General features: G+C 35.2%; 1 protein-coding gene across 4 annotated transcripts in view; it reads right to left on the bottom strand.

Moving 5' to 3' along the window:
• Nucleotides 1-19,590, bottom strand: part of DPYD (dihydropyrimidine dehydrogenase) — a 679,957-nt gene that overhangs the window by 552,911 nt on the left and 107,456 nt on the right. For 2 of the 4 annotated variants that reach the window (XM_087960623.1, XM_087960626.1), the window contains exon 3: nucleotides 2,415-2,497. The exons of the other annotated variants lie outside the window; for them this stretch is intronic. In XM_087960623.1, the coding sequence (XP_087816749.1) occupies nucleotides 2,415-2,497 (83 nt within the window). The remainder of the gene's footprint in view (nucleotides 1-2,414; nucleotides 2,498-19,590) is intronic. 4 annotated transcript variants of the gene reach the window in all.

The following is a 19,590-nucleotide window of genomic DNA, read 5'->3' as shown; positions in this document are numbered from 1 at the left end:
ATAAATATTGCAGGTCTACTAATAAAGCATAAGTCTTTTAATGCTTTAGAACTTCTTTTGTCGGTATTGCATCCTGTTACAGTTTATAAATTCAGTTTGTCAATATATGATGGCCACTCACAAGGATATAACCACCAGCGTTTCCAGTTAGAGTTGGGCAAAATTCTTGTACTGCAGTACAATTGAATAATTTTTTGTAAATCATTAAGCTCTATTTAAGTAAAATTGCAAGAGATATTTCTCAGTTGAGTCTGACTGAAAAACATTAAGAGCAAAATAATGGGGGAAAAACCCTTAGAAAGTGTATCCTGTTGTGAACGTAAAACCTGCTACATTTATTATATGAAGTTGTTATGGTTTTTAAGCAAATAGATGACTTTTGGACCAAAGATGTTATGAAGGAATTATACTTAAACTCTTTCCTTAAACTGCTTAAAGCACAGGACCTTTGTCTTCAAATGCATTGTTGTACAGAACCAGAGCAAGGAAACATTAAGACCAAAATAATAATAATGCTTTTTATGTTCCACGGCAATTAAAACATTTGCTTTCCTGCCAGAAAAAAAATGGTAGCTTTATGAATAATTTCTGTGCATTTACTTTTTCCCTTTGTTATTCCACCAGTCTTCAAAAAAATGAATTGCCAGATTACAACTACAGCACAAGTTTATGTGCTGTGGATGAACATACATTCTAAAATGCACATCCCCCCCTTTGTGAGAATAACCAATGCAGCTGTCAAAAATCTTGCAACCTGTTTTCCCCCATTACTGATTACTTGTACAAGACATTGATCATTGAGCAACTCAATGTTTCTCTTTTCACGAGACAACAAAGTATAAAGGAAGTTCTAAAATAATTACCATATTAATGTCAGAAATTGCACCTTTAGGGCAGAATAAAAAGTTTTCTATTTTTTGATTTTTCACGGAAGAAAATAAAATTATATTTATAAGCAGCTACGAAGTAGCGTTTCAACCATCTGAACTTACTTAATTTTTCTATTAATACCAGTAAGTAAAAAATAGGTGCCAAACAATCATACTGTAAATGTTTTCTAAAAGCTGCTTTTCTGATTGCTAGATTCTCTTGTGATTTGTATGCTCATTTGATGCTCAACCAGAATTAATCATTACATCTCAAATTTTCAAATTAGCTTCAAAGTAAACAAATACTTCTCAAATATAATTCAGGAATTTCCAAACATAGCAAATTAAATGCTAAGAAATGCTGGAAACATGTTTGGAGATCTCCAAATTATGTTTCAAGTTCTTCCCATAGCCAAACAACTCGATTCAGAATATGCAGATCTGATCTTATTCATTTATTTTATTATCGGTCCCTGCTTTTCTCCTAAGTTTAGGTGTAGTTCTCATATAGTTTGCTGAATTTAATATGACACCAAACATTTTTTTAATATTTAGGGAGAAAAAGACTTGAATGGCTTCTAAGGCCTGCTGTAAAACTCAAATCAGGTTTAAAAGAAGCCCTATTGCTTCTAAACCTGATGCTATCTACCCCAATCATTCAAACTAAACAAAACACTCTATTAGGAAGAAGAAAAAGCAGATATTTTAACAGGGGGATGTTCAGAAAAACTACAGCATTACTATCGAATCAGGTACAGAGGCGGCTGGAATTATTTTAAAATGAGTGCAGCTAATTCTACCAGAATAACATCAATGCAAAATATTAGATTTTTCTCTTAAACTTGAAACATTTTTTCTGTTTTTCATACATTATTAAAATAGGAAATCTACACCATCCCCTAAATTATAAAAACAGGGGTGGGGGGAAATCCTGCTATTGTAAACATTTGCACCAATAAATATGGTGAACATCTGTGCAGGACTGTATAGCAAGACTGCAATCTTACCACCTACCCCTGGGCATGAGGGATTTGAGTGAATAAATAGAACTGTGAGAAGCCATGGGTTCCCAAAGTTGAAAACGAACACCCTCCCCACTTTTCAAGAAGGAGGTCATTCATTTTAACATACAGTAGTATAATCCCATTAAAGACTAATATACAGGCTGCTATTTGGTGAGAATTAAATACAAATTAAGAGCAAATGCCGCCTAAGTTTTTTTTTAACAATTTCCTTAATACTTGCACAATTTAGATGAACAATTTTCTTTCATTCACACAGTCTATTCTAAATATAAAACAATGCACCCCTTAAGCATTTTTCGTAACAAATTAAACATTTACGTTTTTTAGTGTGTAGGGAGACTTAGCATTCACACAGCTTCAAAACCGAAGTACAGCCTCAAGGGAAGCCTCTCCGCTGACAAATTAATACCTTAGAAAATAGGCCTGAATGGTGGCAATGAACTCATTTGTTCCCACAGTAATGAAGAATGACTCTTTCTTTACCACATCTGTGACTGTTGCTATGGTGACCCAGACTTACCTCATTGCTTCTCGAAGGGCTCCACGCTCACCCAGAGTCGTGTGCTTGATGTCATCAAAATTATTTTCCAGTTTCTCACAGTTCTGCAATAATAATAGTAATAATAATAACATAAAGCAATATAAGGCAAACAGAGGACTCTGCATAAAAAGTAGCATTTCCAAATCCAAAAAGTAGCGTTGGGCAAATCCCCCTTTCTAGTGGGCTAAATTGCCTGCATTCATTCTCAGTGCAAACATAGCTGATTATATTGATTACATATTCACACAAATTACTCATTTTTGCTTTTAATTGCATAGCAGTAATTAAAAATGACACTGTGAACTCAGCAACAAAGTACAGGTGAAATTTGTATGGTTGCCATGACAACCCTCTTATCAACATTTTATAAAGGTGGGGGGAGCAAATAAAAAATTCTTCCTAATGTGTGTACACGTTTTTCTATATGTAAAACAGCGAAGGGAACACCATAAAATAGTTCTGCTGAATTACAAATATGTGTGATATGCAGAAGAAATATGATCAGCCATGCTTTAACATCATAGGAAAATTTTATACATAGATTACAGAATCCAAAATTTCTTATAGTACACATGAAAGCCCAAGCTTGATCAAGCACTGTCATCAACAAACTGTAGAGAACTGTAGAGAGAGAGAAAAGAAAAAAGAAAAAAACCTTGTTTCAATAATGGCTGCAACCCTAACAGGATAAAATTATTCTTCTTTGCCTAGAAGAGATGTGCTCAGAATGTTCGCAATCCAGTTCTTTGTGGCAAACCCACTCAAAATTTGCTACATCTCCCTTGATCGTTATGTTTTATTATAGCTAGAGGTAGAAGTTATAGTTAACATTTCAAATACATTAAAACCCTACAAAGGCTCCACAAGTTATTATCTCTAAATGGGTTGCTGAAACTAATAAAGTATTTACTAGCTGAGCTATATTTGCAAGATTAGTCTGAGTGATAGCAGCAATATCCGGGTTATCTAATGGGTTTGGAGTTATTGTTGTATCACAGCTGAAGACCTGTAGGGAGGTTCGACATATCTGCCGCACAACGGACATTATGATCCACTTAGTTGTTCTCAGGGGCACAACTTGTTAGAAAACTCTGTGGTGGCTGATGACACCATTTTCCCCAAACAAATGCAATTAACTCCAAACCACACCATGAAATCACCGACTCTTTCGCTCATCCCCAAACCAAAATACAAGTACAGCCTGATCTTCCGTTAACAAACAAAACAGCAGAAATTTAAGGAGCCAAATTTAAGACGATTTCTCTCTTCCCAATGCTTTTGTAAAAAAAACCGAAATTCTAATAAATTCCCTCTTTTCGCTATGATTCCTGTTCTGATTTCTAAATTGGTATTCTGTAGCTACATCGTCTCTACGTCCTTGATCTTTTCCTTTCTCACCAAGTGCTTCTTAAGAAAGATAAAAGGTGCATTTCAGGATTCTTTTTGATTGAGTTGGTTATGGACTCCAATCATCCACAAGATATGATAAATTGTTAGTGGAGAAATGACCCGAGACAGTTCACATTGAAGCATGCTGCAGTCCTGTTGTTTGAATTTAACACTTTAATACACCTCTTCAAAGAAGCCTTATTCACCCAGAGCAACTAGGAGATTTTCGCAGTCCCTCCGGAACCAAACTAATCTTTTTATTTTCTTTCTGGACAGGAACTGGCTTCAGTGAGATCACATTCAGAAAAACTCCCACAAATACAAATGAACCCTCGAGTCAGGGGTATTCCATCCCATGAAGAGACACCAGTGAAGCACAGAGCCTCATATAAGTTCATCTTCCTAGGGTTCAGTTTAAATATTAGGACCCTCATTGCCTCCAGCAGAACATCAAAAACATCGCCAATCAGGCCTTGTTAGACTTATTTCAGTGGCTTCATGACGAAGTTAAATAGCGGAGAGGACCAAACTTGTAAGGAACAGCCACTGGTCCAACCCGTCCTCTCCCAGCACCATGAATGCAGCAGAAGAAGCAATATCACTTAACACCTATTGGTGGTATAGAAGGATATCATGATTGACTGTATCAAAAGAGACGTAAAGGAACAAGGGTGGGTGAACTACCCTCATCTAGATCCCTATAAAGGGAATCTACCATAGAAATCAAAAAGGGGAAGGTTGGAGATCAAGTAATAATTTCTAACACCTCTCAACCCAGGAAGGTTCTCTTAAGGAGAAGGCACACTGGGTAGCCTCTTTCAAGGCCAATAGCAATGTTCCTTCTCATAATGAGGCATTATTAATCTCCCAGATCAAGCAAACTACTACAACTCCACAGATAGCCAGGAGAGGCAAGGTAAGAACTGTTATGTTACTTTCTGGGCAAAAAACAAAATGTTATGCAAAGCCAAGAAAAGGAGGAGGATATGGTTAACTCAATTTACACCAATATACCACTGCACATTTTGATATATTCCAGTCCTTGGAAACTATCTTTTAATCATATCCATGGATTGCTTTGGTTTTTTTTTTTAAAAGGCCTATCCTCTTTTTCAGAATCTTTATCAGTTTCACCTAACAATTTCTTTTTTCTTATATGCCATTCACTCTTCCTTCATATATTCATTCTAAAAGTTTATCTTTATTCAATCTCACTAAATGACCAGCACAGTTCTATAAACTGTTTTCATATTGCTTAGTCACTTTTTTTATTTAGGTCACAGTCGTTTGGTAACGGGAGTAACAGAGAAATGTTTTTATTACAAAAGAAAGAATACTTCTTTCTAATTTGCAATCAATATTTCTACCCTGGCTTTACTATTTTTAGAGGCTTAATCTTCCAAACTGTTCTATGTTCCTAATTTACTTCCAGTCTCGAATCTAATCATATTTTACTATTCTTAATTATTTCCCATTCTTACCGACCTACTTATTTTATGTAAGAGTCTAATATTCTCACATTTCTAGCCTGCAAACTCTATACAAATTTGTATTTTAAGTTTTAGCTGTACCCTGGTCCCAATTATTGATGCTATCAACAACCACTCCTGCTTGCCTTTACTGTTGTCAGCTTTTTAACCTGAGTTCACCCATCCTGTAGTGGCTTTTGCCACATTTGCTTCTTGTTCCACCTCTGCTAGCTCTTCCAGCTTTAGCTTTCTAACATGAGGTCTCCTCTTTAGCCTGCTCCAGCTTGAACCTTTCTGATCTACTCTTGCTCGACACTTTAGAAGCCACACTCATGCTTGGTCCTTTACTGTCACAGCTGCTTTGCCAGGCTAGAGGGTGAGCTGCCTTCTGTCCCTTTTAATAGGGTGATGACTGGGGTGATGAAGGCATGTCTAGATGTTGATTGGTTGTAATTCAGACTCCTCATCTGGCTCCTCTACAGTAATTACTTGGCATTCCCAAAGTGGGAGAGAATAACCACTTTCTCTCCCTTCCTTATACTTTTGGCTTAGTCTTCTCTCTGTGACACAAACCCTGAGAGTTCCTGATACCCTGAAACTTTTGAAGTACTCACACAAAGTACTCAAACTTAGGCAATACCTGACTGGGCTTCTGCCATCATTAAGACCTCCCCGCCCACCAAAAGCTTCTTTATTATATTTGCCAAAAACTTTCATCTCATCCACTGTTTCCAAGTTGCTTGGACGCTCTGCACAGCACACATTCACACAAACACTTTGCAGACTCTCCCACTTTTTCTTTTTTCTTTTTAAACAATAGTACAGGCTTCCACCCTGATTGCTGCAGGCTCTTTTTTTCAAGGAGACAGCCGCAAAAAATTGTCAAGGTGAGACCTTTGTTAACCATCATGGGGGAAAAAAGTGATAGCAAAAACAGGATCAGTTTCACCACTACGATTCTCTATTCTTCATTACTTATGTATAGATCAAATGAGAATATAGGTAGTCCTCCATTTACAACAGTTCATTTAGTGACCAAAGTTACAACAGCACCGAAAAAAGTGACTTATGACCATTGTTCACACTTATGACCATTTCAGTATCCCTATGGTCAGGTGATTTACATTTGGATGCTTGACACCTGACTCACATTTATGACGGTTGCTTTGTCCCAGCATTATGCGATCCCCTTTTGCGACCTTCTGGCAAGTAAAATCAATGCAGGGAAAACAGATTCACTTAACAACCATGTTATTAATTTAAGAACTGCAGTGATTCACTTAATAAATGTGGTGAGAAAAATTGTAAAAAGGGGCACATTCATTTAACAACTTTCTCACTTAACAGGATAAATTTTGGGCTCAATTGTGGTCATAAGTTGAAGATTACCTATATAGGTAATAGGTAATCTACTACCTATTAAAGGATTGATTGACTCATTCATTCATTCATTCATTCATTCAATTTATATGGCTACCCAACTCTGGTTGGCTCACAGCAATCATAAAACGAATTAAAAAATGTTGGACTAAGAATTGAGAAACGTGTTCTAGTTCAGGGGTGTCAAACTGGCGTCCAGATGCATCATGTGCAGGCCACGCCCACTCAAGCTCCGCGAATGGGGAAGATGTTGCGAAACATCACATGACAGCAACGTGACGCCATGAGTTTGACACCCGTGTTCTAGTTCATCCTCACAAGTTCCTTGAATGATTATGGCCAATTATTCCTTCTTAACCAAATTTTATTCACAGGGCTATTAGTTTGGAGAAAAAATATAAAAGAAGAAATACTGAGTATGTCTATCTTGAAATCTTGAGTGAAAGACAGGCTAGAAATCTAATAAATAAAGGAATAATTTTGTAAATGTTCAATTTATCTTTCCGGTCGCAGCTACAAAAGTTATATACAGCTGATCCATATATACATTTTTAGATTTGTATTTCCCATTGCATAATTCAATCTATCCAACATTCACTGAAAATTATAAAACATATGCATTTACATCCCCACATACATTCTCTATACATGTACACATTAAACTACTAAGACAACATCAGTGTTAAAACTAGTATTGTATTTATTCTCATGCATTACTTACTTAGTTTTGAAAATATATTGCTCTTACCACATTTAACAACCAAATATCACCTCTATAGTCAAAAATATCACCTCTATAGTCAAAAATATTATATAATTTGTGTACTTTAATCAACAAACTTAAAACAAACTTTATTTTCACAGTCATACAGTTTTTAATTACTTTGTAAAACATATATCATGTCTACATACTCTCTATTGAAAAAAGTATGTTGACCTTCACAAATGTGGTTAATTTTTCTGAACATCTTCCTAGGTCTGTGATGGCGAACCTGACACGTGTGCCGGAAGTGGCACGCAGAGCCATCTCTCTGGGCACACCAGCCATAGCCTGTTGCTCTTCCGGATTCCGACGTGTGCATGCACACCACTCAGCTGGTCTTTGTGCACGCGGGAGAGCCATAAACTGGAAGAGCAGCTCCCCAGCACGCATGCGTGTGCTGGCCAGCTGGTCTTCGTGTGCGTATGCACGTTAGAAACCAGACAACCAGGTGGCCACCGCGTATGTGTGCGCCATGAGGCTGAGCTTCGGGTTTCCAGCGCTCACGTACACGCATGCTGGGGAGCTGGTCTTCTGGTTTCCAGCATAGACGTGTGCTCCTGTTTCGGCCCTCAGTGCTGAACTGGTTCACCACCACTGTCCTAGGTACTTACAAATTAACCCCCATGTCATTTTTCCATTCACTCTTATTACCTTTTCCTTTATATAAGGGAATAATAACATCCTCCCAACTACCTGACACAAATAAAGACTTTGCACACATTAGACAGGGAACACAAAAAACAACTCTAGAAGTGAAAAGAACTGAATTTCTTCAGTTACATCTTCTACAACAGGAATCTTAAAACTTTCCATCATTCTTGCAGTATTTTTCTCTACCTTTTTGGCCTTATGTTTCATAGATATTTACAATTAGAACAATGGTTCCAATTCTGTTCTTTGACATATCAATCTGATTCCCATACAAATCTTTACAATACTCCGTTTAGAATTCTCTGACTTTAGTTTCTTCCAAAATAATTTTACCGCTTTAATTTTTAATGCCATATAAAATGGATACTTGCTAAGTCATCTTCAAGCATTTCCAAAACATTTTTATCTTTTCATCAAAACTGTTCTCCATTTCCTTTGACTTATTAAATCTGAAATGACTCTTCGTTCTTTGATTGCATTACATAAATACATTATATTACTGTACATTACATACAGTAAGGGAAATCAGACTTAGATGAGAGTTGTTTACTGCAGCTATGAACCTCATCATTGTGCACCAATATGGAGCTCAGGAAAAACAATTGAACTTCCTTCAGAAGCACAAGTTTCACACAGATAAATCCATAGATAGTTATCAGGAGTAATGCTTGTCGTGTCTCTTTTTTTCTACAAGCTTCACTGAATTTTTTTTTGTTCTATTTCCTTTATGTTTCTGCCTATGTGAGAATCAAGGATCATTTCTGACTCAAGCTCTAAGTCAAGTAACTCAGCCTTCTGATGTGCTTCTGTTAGAGGTAGCTGACTATCTAGCTGTTCCAGAACTACAGGTTCATCCTCCAGAAAGCCATTACTTTCTTAACCTCTTCTGCAGATATCTGGCAGCCTACTGTCTCCTGGATTTCAATTTTAGACCCTGGGAAGTCTTGCTTCTCCAATTCACTCTTACTCCTCAAACAGGCTCATAACATTAACCGAGCTTGGATCCTTAGAGACTATCCTTGTGTTGGAAGTAAAATCCCTCTGGTTCAATTCCAAGCTGGGAGAAAGATGCTGGAAATAAAATGGAGAAAGGTCCATTTATTGGTGAACAGAACCATCAGGGTTTGTGGCTCTTATGCAGCTGACCAATTGATTTGATGAGCACATGGATTTTTATAAGTTTCAGAAATGCTGCTGGTGGGGGAGGTTTGTATAGTGTCCAAAATGCCCATAGGAGATTGTGCAATGTAGTGAGCTTTGTGTCTTCTGCTAAATGGTAGTGGGTTAATCCTATTACGTCCTGAAGCATCATGTCCTGTTCTTAATCCCCATCATCCTAAAGCTGAAGGCCTTTTGTTTTATAGATAGGATGGCCCAGCCTGTCTTTATGGGCACAAAATATCTGCTATGGGAGAGGGTGCTATTAAGAAAGACTGAGACTGCGTTCTGCAGGAAGGGTATGTTTCTCCATTTCTCCCTGTAGGAAAATATAATATTCTGCTTTTTTTATTTTTCCCCAAAATATTTCATTTTTCAGGGAGGGGGGGCTCCCCACACCTGCATGCCAGTATAGTGTGGCCTCCATTCCACCGGCTAGGACATCTAAGTAGTATACAGCTGCACTCATGATACATCAATAAATATTCCAAGATACATTAAGTCAGACATGTACAACAGTCAGTATGTAAACACGAGCAATATTTTCAAAGTTAGCAATTAAATGTAATTTTAAAAGCTAAGTAGCTTCAGTTCTTTGCAAAGATGTTTTGGTTTTTGTTTGCTTTCTCTTTGTTTTTTTATTAACCAAATACAGTCCCTTCCGGCAATTGTAATTTTTAAGTACAACTAGAAAAAAACAACAAATGTATTTTTACTATCAAGAAAGGAAAGGGGGAAATTAACGAGGATTTTGACTTTAGCTGCCCAAAAATATTAAGCAGCTTTGGTTGTTCTGCCATTAGCTGGAAAGGAGAAGAGGCAAAGTTAGTTGCGACTTGGTCTTGAGTAGCCAATTCTAATATTCTAAACTCACTTAATCACATAAGTTTACTTAGATGACATCAATCAATATATTTGAGGGGGTGGGGTATTTAAACAAAAAAGGACATTCAAAACTTCCCAAACCCTATCGGCTGACAGTAGTAAAACATCTCCACAATAATTGAATAAGCAATTAAGAAATATCCAACAGATATGTCTTATTTCTATTATTTACTTTTTATTATTCTTTATAATATTTAGACTTATGGTCCAGTATGAGCGTTAAGTACATTTTGTTGAGAAAAACCTAATGCTTATCTATTTACATAATGTGACCCTCTCTGCCAATCTTGTATCCATTTCCTAATGAAACCCTCAGTCTGGCTATTGTGAAATTATGACAGATAGCTCAATTCTTTAAAAGACAAACATGAATGAAAAATAATTATCCAAGTTTCCTTATATCACTTTATTAAAAAGGCCTTATCAACTTGTCCAGCTAATGTCAAAATTAGCTTGTTATAATTTTTGAGATAATGCTATAGACATTTTAATACACACACTATTAAACATCAGGCTACACTCCTGACATTGCTAAGACATAATTACCAAATCAGCAAAGAATATTTCAATCCAGCCTATGTAAGCAGTTCTTTCCTTTCATCTTCTTTTCAAGGAATTTAGAAGGCAATTTTTAAAAACTAAACTACACATTAATTCTGTTCCATGTTTAATCTGATATATTTTACACTATTCATTGACAATATAAAATTCATTCTTTGTAATGGGACAAGAAAAGAATAGTCATCCTTCTGTATCCTTTGCAGATAGAATACAAGTCTGTTTCCATGGAACAATATTAAATTGCTTAAAGGGACACACAGGTATAGAGACCTTGTACAATTTGAAGAATTAATGAAGTTATGGATAAATACATGGATTATTTCAAAATTACTGAAGGAAAAGCTTCTCTAGAAAATACCATTCAAAAGTATTTTCAACTAATAAAAACATACCATTTACATTTACATTCTAATATAATGAGTAATAGTGCCAAAGACAAATATAAAGCATTGGCTACGACTACATACTCAATGCAGAGAAATCAAAGCATATTGGTGGCAATCCAAGAGACTGTGAGCAATCAGCCACAATGTTAACCTTACATAATAAATCTTCTTTATTATTTAATACTTAGAATATACAAACTATAAAGGAAAGAAAAAAATGTAAAAAAAGAAAGTCTTTAAAGAATTAACTTCCCCCTTCATCACATGATTAAACACTTTTAGTAACTTAACACCATCTCATAAAATACCAGAAATACTCTTTTCATCCTATACCTCATCTTTAACAAAATCCAACAGCCTCATTATTCATTCCTTATTAGAAAAAAATACATTGAAGGGTTTACAGAAGTAACTATATATCTACTTCAACCTTGATCAAACAAACCAACTCTATATTCTTTCCCTGTAGTTTCAACAATCTCAGTTTTAATAACTTCAAATAATATCCTAGAATTTGATTTCTTCTCACTTTTTTTTCTGTCCCATCTTGGAGAATTGTCAGAAAACCCTTCAAGACTTTAACAGATCTCTTTTGTACATAGTACAGGTTATCCAAATCACCCTTCTGATATAATACAAATCATTTTCAGTCTTATCCAGTATACTTTGTTCTTCTTCTGTGATATCATTAACACTGCATTTGTCTATGATATGAGATAGTCTCAAAATTAATTTGAGTCCATTGTTCAAAAATATCCTTAAAAACATCCAGTGTTAAAGTATTTTGCTCCATTTTTTGTTAGCAAGTCAAATTTAAATATTCTCCTTTAACTGTAATCTTTATTTTCTTCTAATTCTTTTTGGTGTCCAACTGTCAAAGTTCCATCCTATCATGATGTTTTTCCACAGAACTCAAACATCCCAATTTTCCCACAAGAAGAATTTTTGTAACTAATTTTAAATTTGTATTCCAAATCCATCTGGATCCCTAGTCCAGTTTAACTTTTCAAAATCAACACTCTTGCTGTTTATTAAAAAAAATCTAAGTCTTTGAAGTCATATTTAAATTTTATTTCTTTAAGGAGAAGGAACCTGACTCAGTGAATGCAATAAAAAGTTGCTGTTCTGGAGGGTCTTAATACTTCCAAAGCAGTAAAAAATAATTCCAATAGGTGATTAACTAAACCTTTCTACTCATAAAAGGCTGCATTACAACTGTGAGCTTAGAAGATATTCCTTGACTCCCAATTGTTTGAGTCATAAGCAGAGCACAAAACCTTGGTTCATGAGTTCTAGTAATGAAGAACAGCTGTTTAGACTGTGCAGGGGCAATCTCAATATCTCTTCTTCTCTGAGATATTTCACTGACCAGGTTCCAGGATGCAGCCACCAATCTCCAACGTAAACTGTGCAACCCACAGTTCTATCTGGTGCTCACCACAAGTATCCCCAATCTCTAGAATCTGGATTAGATATTCACTCCTGCTAAGAAGGCATTTAGAAATCTGATAATAGGCATAATTGTGTGTAGAATAAGTAACCTTTTGCTTAAAAAATCATTATAAAAAAGAATACACACAGGAAAAGCCCGTTTCACTTTACTATTTCATTCTCTTCTTCTTTGAAATAATATCTAAAGCAATTTTTTCATTAAATTAAAACAGAACTAATAGGCAAAGATGCACGACAAATCCGAATAGCAGATTTGAAGCACTGTCTAACTCTAATCAACATCTAGATAAAAGAAATGGATCCAAAAGAATGCTTAATCATAGGCAGATTGAACAGGGTGTTCATCATAATCCCCACTGGGTGAGTTGCACAAATTATATATAAAAAATTTGGGTAGGTAATCTGCAATTAAATTCACAGTAGACTGGTGAAAACTTAATAATGCAAGCCCTAACCAATTATTAAGGTGGTGTCTCAGAATACAGGCAATTCTAAGCAGGGGTAATTTTTTTGGTAAAATTAGGATTTTCAACTCTGATAAATTCAAATTTTTCAAATAGCAAGGGAATCCTTTAGACATTGCTCTGAGGGCTGCTGATTGATATAACAGTGGATTTCTTTTTCCATAAGCATTCAGCTTTCATCCTCAAGTCCTGGTATTTTGTAATTATTTTCCAATTTAGTTTCCTCTATCCTTGCATCATCTGGTATAGCAACATCAATGAACCAAATTGTCATCTTTTCAATGTCTCTTATTTATGTCAGGCAAATTATGAACAATTATGCCTATCTGTTTCTATCTTAAAGTAAAGTAAGATATTAACTCAACTTTGTAGTCCCAGTAGTTTTTGCTACATTAAAATGCAAACTTCTGACAAAGTTTCCAATGAGTAATTCTAGCAGCTCAGTCATGACATTACTTGAAGACAGTTTTGAAATTTTGCTGTAGCCACTGAACAAATGGTCAATCTTTTCATTCTTTTCAATACAAATGCAACCTCTGTTGTTGTTACATTGTTGTTGTCACCTTTATGCAATTAATTGACAATGCTTGTTTTTAAGTCATTAAAATAAAAGCATTGTTTGTTATTTTTGTCATTATCTATTCACAACAATGTAAAGTCACATCTGCCAGTTAGTTAGTGTTGGTTTTCATGTGCATCCAGTTCTTAATATCTTAGTTTAAAACCAGCATCTTATCCTGGGTTGTGTGGAAATAATTAACCACAATTTTTGGTTCAGATACCAAGAGAATCCAGAATTTTCAAAGTGATATTCATAGAAACCCATAGGAACCCTTACACTCTATTGGACTTTCAGGTATTTATGCATACTCAATCAATCAATCAAATAAATAAATAAATAAATAAATAACAACTGACATTCTACAGCTAAATCCCCAGTTCAACATAATATTTATTTCCAGTAATGTCTCTTGGTTCACAAATGTCCCATAGCGTCCAAAAGAAATGGAACCCCTTCAGTGGGATCTGCAAGTTTTCCAACATTTTTTCTGTTCTATATCTGTATGACATCATGATGAATAAACAAAAGTGGCTGGGCTTGCATCATAATGGTGCGACACTGCTTTTGTCATTCACCTTCCTTCACCCCACTCACCCCCATAATTGCATTCCCAAAGAGTGGAGAATGTGATTATAAGCATGAGTCTCAAAGGTACTTTTTCAAGAGGCAACTGGACTTTCTGATTTTTCTTTGAAGACGTTCCACTTCTCATCCAGGATGAGAAGTGAAACGTCTTCAAAGAAAAATCAGAAAGTCCAGTTGCCTCTTGAAAAAGCACATTTGGGACAACCATGACCTGGATGATTGAGAATTTCCATAGGCTTATAGGCATGAGTGTATTGTTTATACACATAATTTAATACACCAGGATTCATGGTTTCCCATTATACATTAATGAAGTAATAAATAATGATTGTACAGAAGAGTATTTTAAATGCAAAATTTGGTATCTCTGGGTTATTTTGACTCATTCAGTCCTTCACCAAAAAAAAAAAAAAAAAAAAATTGGTTGGAGCTGTGATCAGTTTATATACTTAAAATTTCAGGGGCGATTTTTTTTTTTTTGACCTAATATAATGTGTCCATGTTTTGATACAATGCATTTTAGTGCTTCCCAATAGAAGCATTAAATAAATATTTATGGTATTAAAATAAAGTTTCAGTTATGGAGGAGAAGCAATACCCAACCAAAGTCACACATTTATCATGTTGAATTTGTTGGCTCTGTGATATTTTTATCCAAGAAGATAAAAAGAAATTAATTCCAAATTTTGAGCAGCAATTAAAAAGATAATGAAAGCCCGAGCACTGAGGGTGGGCAGCCATTTCTGGTGGCTTTCTGCCAAATTATTTCCTATGGGTCTTGATAAGGTCTAAAAGTTTTTACTGTGATGAACTAATTATACTGTATTTGCATCTTATCTCTATTAACAGTTGTGTAATGCTGTATGATACCAAGCCAAACAATTCAACAGGGTTATGATAGCAAATCAAATGTAAAAAGACATGATTACGAAGTCAGAAATAAAAAGGAAACCGTGGTCTGCTAATATAGGACACCATACTAGAATTTGGTAATGAGAATTAAACACACACACACAAAAAAAATAGAGTGGTGAATATATACAGATAATTATTGTGATATGCAAAACTGCAGTGTTAAAAATAGTATATATTTCAGTATTATAAAAAGTTTTTATAACTAAAATAATATTAATTATATAAAACAGTATTAATTATATACTTAAACTATGGAATGAAGAACTAGAATATTCCATTTTGAAGAATCAATTGATTTAACAGGATTAAGAAACCTGAAAAATAATTTAAATGTGAAATTAAATCATCAGAAAATATTTTCTTATGTTTTTAGACCTGCAAAAGAAAAACGAATGGACATTAGATTATTATTTTTTGTTGCTACTGTAACATAAAAATGTTAATTCCTGTAAAAATGTGTGTGTGTGTGTGTTTAACTCATATGACCTGACTTGTCCAGTAATAACCTTATTTTGATTTTAAATCAATATATGTCAGTACCATCTTCAGAAATAATAATTAAGAATTTGAAATGTGATGCTGAATAAGAAGAGGACAGGAATTTGCCAACATGAACTTTGGACAGCTGCTTCTCACAAGGAAGGGCTTTTCCATGGGTTTAGTGCTGGGTGATGACAGGGTCAGCCATCTTGTGTGTAACCACAATGGTGACTTTTAAGACACTAAGTTCACAAACCTCACTTCATAATCACTTTTGGAAATTGCTATTAACTATTCTAAAGCTATTAGAGACCTTAGGAATTACACTTTGAAAAGTCTTCATCATGTGAGTTTATTTTAATTCTGAACAAAAGAAAAATGAACTGCAAACTTGAGAAGTTAAAAAATTTGGAAAACCAGCAGAAAGATAAATAGATTTTCATCTAAGAAGGTTACAAATAAAGATCAGATGAATTTGGAATATTGTATTTTACTGTAAGATTTTGGGATTATCTATTAAAAGTAAACAAAAATTTAATTGGAAATAGATTTATTTTGGTTATGACTTCTTTTAAGCAGAAGAAAAAAAATGCAAGTGTAAAGTCAATTAATAGTGGGACTTGCAGAATGATACAAAATGATATAAAGGAGAACTTTGAAGAATGGGAGCCAGCCAAAAGTTAGCAACTACAATATCAACACTGTCAACAATGATATCTGCTTCTATAGATAGACTATGTTTAAAAGGTGTTAATGAAGGAATGACAGGTGTAGAACAAAGTTTATTTGATGAGATAAAGTATAGAATGTGGAACTGCAAATGACAGGCCAAAAGAATGATTTGAAAAAGCATTTACTTACTTTTTGAAAACTTCTGAATTCTGCCCCCAAGATCAGTCTGCCCTCTGAGTCTTTAATCTCACCCACTTTGGGATGTGGTCTTTGACATACCATATTATGCCTAGTGGAGTCTTTGAGTCGATGGATGTTACAAATCCTGAGTTAGCAACATCAGTCATTTGCTGAATTGAAAGTAAGTAATCTGGGTAAGTAAGTATTGGGATTTTCTAAGAGGAGATATGTTTAGAATTATAACTTCAATTATAAACATGAATACAAATCTGTTTGTTTATTAAATTTATTGGCTACCAAACTTCATCATAATCTTAGGTGGTATGCAGCATGAAACAATTAAAAAATAACAACACAAAAGATAAATCCATCCTTAAATTAAGCATGACTCTTGGGGATTTCATGCAAATGTCCACCCAGTTTTACTTGGCAACAATAAAGAAATGATTTGTCACTGTCATTCTGTTCTTTATTTTTTTTTAAATCCAGGTCTAGTCTGGTATAACCTGATGTTGGCCTTCAAATATCTAGTAAGAGCTTCTATTTGGCTTGGATGGAAATAAGTGGAAGCAAGAAAAAGACATAAAATGAGAAATTGTATGTTAAATGTTAGAGAAGATGGTTACCAGTAGCAGAGTATCTGTTATTGGTTAAAGATTCTGTTTACAGAAAAAGGTTTAAACTATACCCAACCTCTCACTAATTTGAACTCTACTGCATCTATAACTGAAGTATTTAAATCTATGTATCTATAATTCTGCAGAGGAAAAATTACATTTATTTTATCTCTTTCTCCAATGTAACAAAAACTTAAAAATTTCAGCCAATGCAAGAGAGTGACTCATCTAATTTATAGTGTTATATTTTCAAAAGGGTCACTATCATTTCTTATTTGTCTCAGCATGCTTCTGTATAATCCAAGATGTTAAAACATAAGGCACTGTTCTAATCTCATTAATCCTGCAGGAGTTTCCTCCATTATCACTTGAACTGAAGAGAAAGGCTTAATGCAATAGCGTGTTTTTTTCCATCTACCCCTTTCAAGCTTACATTACAACTTTATGTTGCAGAAGAAATTGACCACAATCTTATTAATGCCCCCAGTGTCTCAAATACCATATAGTGGCAGACAAACCGTAGTATGCCTTTTTGAATTCAGCTCACAGCAGCTAAAACTACATTTAATCCACTGAAAAATATGAAGTCTAGGAAGAAAGTCTGCATATGCACCTAATGCAGAAGCATTTTAGCAAATCAAATACTTGACAAATAAAAATATTGACTTTTTAAAAAGTGCATTCAAATTCATCAATTTCATTTCATGTTTGAAAACAGAAAAGTATCATTCCTTCCTTTCTTCCCCCTACTCTTTGTTTTTAACAGTTTGATAGGATTCTTGTCTTACTAAATTTGGCACTGCATTGTATGTCTTTTTCAACCAACCTGAAGACATAAACAAAAAGAATTGCTTAAAAAAAACATCTTCATTTATAACCTTGTCCCTTAATAATTTAAACTACAATAAGTAATGCCTAGGATGTCAAATGTTATTTAAACCAGAGGGTTTCAAACTTTTTTTTATGCTACAAAAGCCAGTACTTTTTAAAAAAATCCTGGAATTTTTGATCAAGAAGCCAAACTGTATTGATAGAGAATTGGCTGCATTTGACTGAAATTTGGTGGGGGGAGGTGTCCCATTGAACACTAAGTTCACCCAAGCACTGTTTGAAAACTGTGATCTAAATCACTTCTTTCTTTTTCCACCCTAGAGGGATGAATATAGAATAGTGAGGAAAAAATAAAGCAATTGCTTCATCCTTCTTGATCTTCTGAATACCGAAAATCAATGAAATGACAAATATCAGAGGCAAATCATTTTTCACTCTTACATCAAGGGAGCAGGAGACACACACTATAATGTGAAATGTTGTGAAGAGCTGGCTTCAGACTCAAACAGTGAGGAGGTTGGGGAGGAACATGGACCAGTCCTGGAGTCTGGGGAAGGCTCTGACAAGTGCTCTGCGTCAGAGGCAGAGATGGGATCAGAGCCATCTGACAGTTATCAGCTGCCTTCAGAGTCGGAGATCAGTGGGGCAGAACAGCTGGAGCCTGTTCCCAGTGTAAGCATGCACAGAGCTGCCAGAAGAAGGGAACAGTTAAGGAACAAGGGTTGACTCAAGAGTAAAGGCTCAGGTGGACAGTGAATGGCCCCTCCCATAGGGAATAAAGAGAAGCAAAAGGGGAGTGGTGTTTGCAGGAGATAATTAGTTCAATTCATTAGAGTGAAGATCTGTTCCTGACTTCTTGCCAAGTAACTGCTGCTACAGTGTGGCATTTGAAAGATATTAGCCTGGCAACTCTCCAAGCCTGATAAAGGTCTGTGAAGTCTCATGAAAGACTGTTTGCCGGGACTTTGCTGGAGAGGATTTCCCTTTAACCTAAATGAAAGGGATTTTATTGGGACAATAAGCCTGCTTCATGATCTTGGGAAGCCTAGGTCAGAACAGCTACTTCATCATATATAAATCATATAAATAACTGTTATATTAAAATGTAAAGGTAGGGACTACATAAATTTTGCACATAAATACATACCACGTAGACATGAGAACCAGTGTGGTGTAAAAATTAAGAGCCCGAAAGCCCCAGTTCTAGTCCTTTCTTTATGACAGAAGTTAGCTGCCTAACTTTGGATCTACCACTCACTCTCATAATTCCAGTTGGGACAATGGAAAAGAATTCCTCAACACTCACACATTACAGTAATTTTCAATGTAAAGGTGGTCATTCTGCAGTGGATTGATTTGGGTTGATAATAGTTATACATTTACACACACATTGCATTTTCAATCTCTAAGTGTAGCCACAGATACGGTAGCGATGAGTTGTCATTCTCAGAGTAATGTATGATGTTAAAATAAAAGTGCTGCAAATTTTGTAAAATCTTTTTTACATTTTGTAAAAGCATGAACAAAGGGCTTTCAAGATTTAGCTACTTTTCAACAATTCAACAATTCAGCAGTTCAACAATTTTTAAATTAATTTTATTGGGATAAAATAACTTATAGCAGGGGTGTCAAACACACATCATCACCGTGACATCACGTGATGTATCGGGACTATTTTCCCCTTTGCTAAACCGGGTGGGGGCGTGGCCATCACGTGATGCATCTGGTCTGCGGGCCAGGAGTTTGACAGCCCTG

Source organism: Notechis scutatus, chromosome 3 (assembly GCF_049901735.1).
Source record: "Notechis scutatus isolate UNSWTSFEM ecotype Mainland chromosome 3, rNotScu1.2, whole genome shotgun sequence".
In the NCBI taxonomy this organism is placed as follows: Eukaryota; Metazoa; Chordata; class Lepidosauria; order Squamata; family Elapidae; genus Notechis; species Notechis scutatus.
Note: the sequence above shows the minus strand (reverse complement) of the source record. Positions and strands in the feature narration are given on the sequence as shown.